General features: G+C 45.1%; 1 protein-coding gene across 1 annotated transcript in view; it reads left to right on the top strand.

Moving 5' to 3' along the window:
- Window positions 1-7,500, top strand: part of LOC143290576 (putative transporter slc-17.2) — a 19,982-nt gene that overhangs the window by 10,846 nt on the left and 1,636 nt on the right. Inside the window, exons 6-9 of the mRNA XM_076600148.1 lie at window positions 929-1,065; window positions 3,023-3,169; window positions 4,585-4,717; window positions 6,417-6,658. Coding sequence (XP_076456263.1) covers window positions 929-1,065; window positions 3,023-3,169; window positions 4,585-4,717; window positions 6,417-6,658 — 659 coding nt within the window. The remainder of the gene's footprint in view (window positions 1-928; window positions 1,066-3,022; window positions 3,170-4,584; window positions 4,718-6,416; window positions 6,659-7,500) is intronic.

Below are 7,500 nucleotides of genomic sequence, written 5' to 3'. Positions count from 1 at the left end.
TGTGCAGGTTTACAGGTTGTGGTGTAGTGTGTCCAGGTTTACATACTGTGGTGTGCAGGTTTACAGGTACATGCTGTGTTGTGTACAGGTGTACAGGTGTACATGCTGTTTTGTGTACAGGTTTACATGCTGTGTTGTGTATAGGTGTACATGCTGTGTTGTGTAAAGGTTTACATGCTGTGTTGTGTACAGGTTTACATGCTGTGTTGTGTATAGGTGTACATGCTGTGGTGTGCAGGTTTACATGACACGAAGTGGTGTGCAGGTTTACATGACACGAAGTGGTGTGCAGGTTTACATGACACGAAGTGGTGTACAGGTTTACATGCTGTGGTGTGTGCAGGTTTACATGTTGTGGTGTGTGCAGGTTTACATGCTGTGTTGTGTGCAGGTTTACATGTTGTGGTGCGCAGGTTTCCATGCTGTGTTGTGTACAGGTTTCCATGCTGTGTTGTGTACAGGTGTACATGCTGTGTTGTGTGCAGGTGTGCTGGGCATAGCGTGGTGCCTGGTGTGGATGCTGATTGTGTGCAGATGTACATGCTTTGTTGTGTATAGGTGTACATGCTGTGTTGTGTACAGGTGTGCTGGGCATAGCGTGGTGCCTGGTGTGGATGCTGATTGTGTGCAGATGTACATGCTTTGTTGTGTATAGGTGTACATGCTGTGTTGTGTACAGGTGTGCTGGGCATAGCGTGGTGCCTGGTGTGGATGCTGTGTTGTGTACAGGCGTGCTGGGCATAGCGTGGTGCCTGGTGTGGATGCTGTGTTGTGTACAGGTGTGCTGGGCATAGCGTGGTGCCTGGTGTGGATGCTGTGTTGTGTACAGGTGTGCTGGGCATAGCGTGGTGCCTGGTGTGGATGCTGTGTTGTGTACAGGTGTGCTGGGCATAGCGTGGTGCCTGGTGTGGATGCTGATTGTGTGCAGGTGTGCTGGGCATAGCGTGGTGCCTGGTGTGGATGCTGATTGTGTCAGACACCCCGGAAACGTCTCGCTGGATCCACCCTGAAGAGAGAGACTACATTGTGGCCAACAGGGGGCAGGTGTCCGGAGGGAAAGATAAGGTGTGTGTGTTGTGTGTGTGTGTGTGTGTGTGTGTGTGTGTGTGTGTGTGTGTGTTTGTTGTGTGTGTGTGTGTGTGTGTGTGTGTGTGTGGGTGTTGTGTGTGTGTGTGTATGTGTGTGTGTGTGTGTGTGCATGTGTGGTGTGTGTGTGTGTGTGCGTGTGTGTGTTTGTTGTGTGTGTGTGTGTGTGCGTGTGTGTTTGTTGTGTGTGTGTGCTTGTTGTGTGTGTGTGTGTGTGTGTGTGTGTGTGTGTGGTTGTGTGTGTGCTGTGCTGTGCTGTGTGTGTGTGCTCTGTGTGTGTGTGTGTGTGCGTGCGTGCGTGTATGTGTGTGTGTGTGTGTGTGTGTGTGTGTGTGTGTGTGCGTGCTTACGTGCATGTGTGTGTGTGTGTGTGTGTGTGTGTGTGTGTGTGCGTGCGTGCGTGTGTGTGTGTGTGCGTACGCGCGCATGAGATACGATCAACCGATGTTCCATACACAGCGCACGTAAAAGAACCCTCGGCCGGCAATAAAAGGGTTGTCTTGTCCCTGGCAAATTCTGAAGAAAAAGCCACTTTGATAGTAAAGCAAATACTTTGCAGACAGTCAAAAAGAAGAAAAGGAGGCATCACTGCGTTCGGACAAATTCATATACGCTGCACCACATCTGCCAGGCAGATACCTGATCTGCAGCATAACCCAACACGCTTAGTCAGGCGTTGAGCGCATTAATTTTGCCAGAGGACAGCATTCCTGTTGCCGTGGGCTCTTTTCAGTGTGCCAAGTGCGTCAGTGCTGCAAAGGGACCTCGGTTTACTGGACAATAGGGCGAGAGAGGGATTCGAACCCAAACTCTCACTGACTCTCTGTATTGGCAGACGAGCGTCTTAACCATTCTGCCACCTTCCTCTACAATGCAATATTTGTATTTGTAGTTCTTTTTATCGCAATAGATTTCTCTGTGTGAAATTCGAGCTTCTCTCCCTAGGGAGAGCGCGTCGCTACACTACAGCGACACCCCCTTTTTTATTTTTTTTTATTTGTTTTTTCCTGCGTGCAGTTTTATTTGTTTTTTCCTATCGAAGTGGATTTTTCTACAGAATTTTGCCAGGAACAACCCCTTTGTTGCCGTGGGTTCTTTTACGTGCGCTAGGTGTATGCTTCACACGGGACTGTGCTGTGTGCACATGTCAAATGATTGGTATAAGTGGAGTGATGACCTAGAGGTAACGCGTCCGCCTAGGAAGCGAGAGAATCTGAGCGCGCTGGCTCGAATCACGGCTCAGCCGTCGATATTCCCCCCCCTTACCCTCCCCCTCCCCCCCCTCCCACGCTCTTCACTAGACCTTGAGTGGTGGTCTGGACGCTAGTCATTCGGATGAGACGATTTGAGGTCCCGTGTGCAGCATGCACTCAGCGCACGTAAAAAGAACCCACGGCAACAAAAGGGTTGTTCCTGGCAAAATTCTGTAGAAAAATCCACTTCGATAGGAATTGATAAAACTGTACGCAGGAAAAAAAAATTAATTAAAAAAAAGGGGGGGTGCGGGGGGTGGCGGCGCTATAGTGTACGACGCGCTCTCCCTGGGGAGAGCAGCCTGAATTTCACACAGATAAATCTGTTGTGATAAAAAGAAATTCAAAATACACAGAGAAATCTGTTGTGATAAAAAGAAATACAAAAGACAAGCCCTACGCTTTAAAAAAAAATATATATATATGTATATATATTTTTTAGGAAGTGTCTGGGTTTTTTCTAATGCACCTATTATTTACCCGCGTGCTAGCTGAATCGGTGGTATAAGCAGTACTGACTTGAAGTTGTGCACCCTGTGAATGGAGACAGTTTCCACTCTATACTGTTTGATAATCATTGATTTTGTTCTCCTGACCTCATTTGTTTATTCATCACAACACAAAACAAAAAACGAAATAGAACTCAGCCCTGTTAGTCAAGCCCGTGTCCCTGTGTGCTGCAGCTGAGCGTGCCGTGGTGCAGCATCTTCAGCTCCGTTGCATTCTGGGGCATTGTGGCTGGTCACGTGACCTTCACGTGGGGGCTGTACCTCTTCATGTCCAACCTCCCGCTGTACATGTACGAGGTCATGAACTTTGACATCAAGTCGGTGAGTAAAAAAGATCGATGGGAAACTTTGCGATCAGTGTGGGTTGCAGAAACGTTGTGACATCCAAATCGGAAAGAGATCACGTTTGACAATAAACCGGTAAATAATAATAATAATAATAATAATAAGAAGAAGAAGAAGAAGAAGAAGAAGAAGAAGAAGAAGAAGAACAAGAACAAGAACAAGAAGAACAACAACAACAACAACAACAAGAACAAGAACAAGAAGAACAAGAAGAACAAGAAGAAGAAGAACAAGAAGAAGAAGAATGATAATAATAATAAAAGAAAGATATATTCAACATTATAGTAAGTGGCTGAGATTTTCAGTTTGACACCACGACACTGACTTATGCCGGGTACAATCTTTGAGTCTGTATCGGGTAGATGGGTAGATTTTCTTACAATACACTCTTGCCTGCTTTAGTCTTGGTTTACCATTATAATCTTTTATTACTTTTCAGTCTATCGTTCTTTTGTGTTTATTTGGAATTGGTGTTGTTGTCTTTTTACATATATTTTGAATCTATCATCAAGAGATTTGCAACTGCAGCTGTAAACAGAAAAGCAACTCAATTCCAAACTTTCATCACAAGCTATCAAGAGGCACAGTAAGAGACTACTTAGTTTTCTGTCTCTGTCTGTCTGTCTGTCTGTCTCTCTCTGTGTTTTTTTCTCTTTCTTTTTTTTTATGAAGTAGCCTGTATGTTTGAAGCGCGTATCACAGCTTATTTTCTTGTCTACAGTTATTTTCTTTTCGTTTTTTTAATTTTTTTATATATTTTTTTTTAATTTAAGAAATAAATTATTGTTCTTCATCCTCATTTGAAGCCCATGACGTTTTGTTGTTATTGTTATTGTTGTTGTTGCTTCCCAACTTTGTGGAGTTTTTTTTCCCCTGTATGTGGTGGATACTTGTTTTATTTTCTTTCATTATTGTATTGCATTGCATTGCATTGCATTGTATTGCATTGTATTGCATTGTATTGTATTGTATTGCATTGTATTGTATTGCATTGTATTGCATTGTATTGTATTGTGTTGTATTGTGCTGTACTGTGCGGTATTGCGTTGTGTTGCGTTGTGTTGCGTTGCGTTGTGCTGTGTTGTGTTATGCTGTGTTGCATTGCGTTGTGTTGTGTTGCGTTGCGTTGCGTTGCGTTGCGTTGCGTTGTGTTGTGTTGTGTTGTGCTCTGTTGTGTTATAGTGTGTTGTGTTGTGTTATGCTGTGTTGTGTTGCATTGCGTTGTTTTGTGTTGTGTAACGTTACGTTACGTTGTGTTGCGTTGTGTTGTGTTGCGTTGCGTTGCGTTGTGTTGTGCTGTGTTGTGTTGCGTTGTGCTATGCTGTGTTGTGTTGCGTTATATTCACTGTACTCTAGTGCACAGCGCTGTGATGTATGACTGTGTGTTTCAGAACGGCCTGTTCTCCATGCTCCCCTACCTAGTGCTCTTCATCGTGCAGCTGACGGGAGGCTTCCTGGCCGACCTCCTGGTCAGACGTCAGGTCATGACCGTGTTCTGGGTGCGACGACTGGTCACCGCGATGTGTGGGTGTCTGCACTTCTGTTACTGTTGTGCTGTGTTGGGTTGTGTTGTGCTGTGTTGTGTTGGGTTGTGTTGTGTTGTGCTGTGTTGTGTTGTGTTGTGCTGTGCTGTGTTGTATTGTGCTGTGTTGTGTTGCGTTGTGTTGTGCTGTGTTGTGCTGTGCTGTGCTGTGTTGTGCTGTGCTGTGCTGAGCTGAGCTGTGTTGTGTTGTTTTGTTGTGCAGTGCTGTGCTGTGTTGTGCTGTGCTGTGTTGTATTGTGCTATGTTGTGTTTTGCTGTGTTGTGTTGTATTGTGCTGTGCTGTGCTGTGCTGTGCTTTGCTGTGTTGTGCTGTGCTGTGCTGTGCCGTGTTGTGTTGTCTTGTGCTGTGCTGTGCTTTGCCGTGCTGTGCTGTGCTGTGCTGTGTTGTGAGGTGAGCGTGGGAAAACGGGGTACATTGGGCGTGGGGGGTGAAATTTAAAACAAATATCTTAATACAATAACAGAAAATCACTACATGGACTTAAAAGAGAAATCGCTAATCTAACAATTATATTGTATTGTATTGTATTGTATTGTATTGACGGGTGCAATAGCCGAATGGTTAAAGCGTTGGACTTTCAATCTGAGGGTCCCGGGTTCCAATCTCGGTGACGGTGCCTGGTGGGTAAAAGGTGGAGATTTTTCCGATCTCCCAGTTTCAACATATGTGCAGACCTGCTTGTGCCTGAACCCCCTTCGTGTGTATACGCACGCAGAAGATCAAATACGCGCGTTAAAAATCATGTAATCCGTCAGCGTTCGGTGGGTGATGGAAACAAGTACGGAGTATGGTTGCATACATGGCGGGGTAAAAACGGTCATACACGTAAAAGCCCACTCGTGTACATACGAGTGAACGTGGGAGTTGCAGCCTACGAACGAAGAAGTAGTGTATTGTATTGTATTGTAGTGTATTACTCTTTTTGTCACAACAGATTTCTCTGTGTGAAATTCAGGCTGCTCTCCCCAGGGAGAGTGCGTCGCCACACTGAGAGCACCACCCATTTTTTGTTGTCTTTTTTTCTGCCTGAAATCTTTTTTGTTTCCTATCGAAGTGATGATCTTTTCCTAGAGAATTTTGCCAGGGACAACCTCAAGGAGAGGGGAAGGAGTGGGGTGAGGAGAGAGAAAGAAAGAAAGAAAGAAAGATAAAGAAAAAGAAAGAAAGAAAGAAGAAAGAAAGAAAGGAGAGAGGAAAGGAGGGGGTGATGAGAGAAAAAGAAAGAAAGAAAGAAAGAAAAAGAAAAAGAGAAAGAAAGAAAGAAAAAGAAAGAAAGAAAGGAGAGAGGAAAGGAGGGGGTGATGAGGGAGAAAGAAAGAAGAAAGAAAGAAAGAAAGAAAGAAAGAAAGAAGAAGAAAGAAAGAAAGAAAAGAAAGAAAGAGAGGAAGACAGACAGACAGACGGACAGACAGACAGACGGACGGACAGACGGACGGACGTGTAATGAGTAAAAACAACAACAACAACAACAACAACAACAACAAAAAAAAACCACCAAAAACCGAAGAGAAAGAATAAAACATATCCATTTTCTTCTCTGTATCTGAGAAGAAAAAAAAGTTCGGTTTTTAAAAATTCTATTTCAAGTACTTTTCTTTTCTTTTTTCTTTTCTTTTTAATAAAAAAAAACATTCTTCTCTATTTAATTCCCCCCACCTCCCCCCAAAAACCCCCCTCAGCTAGTCTCGTGCCCGCGGGATGTCTGCTCGTCATGAGTTTCCTGGACTGCACGCAAGTGGCGGCGGTGATGTCCCTTCTGGTGGTGTCTGTCGGCTTCACGGGATTCGCCTTCTCGGGATTTCTGGCCAACATCTATGACATCGCCCCACGCTACGCCGTCAGCATCATGAGTGTATCCACCTCCTTTGGGTGTGTCCCGGGCATCGTTACTCCATACCTGGTGGCCGAGGTCACCACTGATGTGAGTATGCCCCAGAGAGGAGAGAAAGGGGGTTGGGGGTCGGTGGTGTGGGGGTGACGAGAGGGGAGGGGAAGAAAAGAGAAAGAGGACAGGAGGGGGGGGGGGGGAGAAGGGAGAAAGAAAGAATAGGACATCGTCACGCCATACCTGGTGCCATTGATGTGAGTTCGCCCAAGAGAGAAAAGGAGGTTGGTGGGGGGGGGGGGGGACTGGGGGGAGGGGAAGGGGGGGGGAGAAGGGAAGGAAGGGGAAGAAAAGAGAAAGCAAGGAGAGAGGACAGGAGGGAGGAGGGGGGTGAGGAGAAGAGGAGAGAAGGAGGGGAAGAAAAGAGAGAGAAAATATCGGGGATGGTCACGCCATACTTGGTGGCCCATGAGAGAAAAGGAGGTTGGGGTGTGAGGGGGGGAGGAGAAGGGAAGGAAGGGGGAGAAAGGAGAAAGAAAGGAGATTTACTGTTATTGGGTAAAGAATTTGGTACAGTACAGGCCTGTTTATAATTCTGCCTAGTTAATGAAACAAAACATGGGGAAAAAAACACCAAACAACGACAAAATGAAAATAAGACAGACAAAAAACAACGAGAAATGAGAAACGAGTGTAGTAGAATTACTGGAATATTCCACATACAATAACACGATAATGAAAAGGACAATTATTACACTATAACACACGTAAGTGCGCAGAAGAACATTCAAGAAAAGGGACTTTTCCTATTTGGATATTCTAAAATTTTGCGACAAAACTACACGTGCGTTTAACAAATAATGCAGACATGTGAGAAATGATATGTGGCATATGATCAACCTTTCTGAATCAAGAATTAGACCAGAGGGTGACGCAAA

Source organism: Babylonia areolata, chromosome 15, assembly GCF_041734735.1.
Source record: "Babylonia areolata isolate BAREFJ2019XMU chromosome 15, ASM4173473v1, whole genome shotgun sequence".
In the NCBI taxonomy this organism is placed as follows: domain Eukaryota; kingdom Metazoa; phylum Mollusca; class Gastropoda; order Neogastropoda; family Buccinidae; genus Babylonia; species Babylonia areolata.
This window is presented reverse-complemented; position numbering and strand designations above follow the sequence as displayed.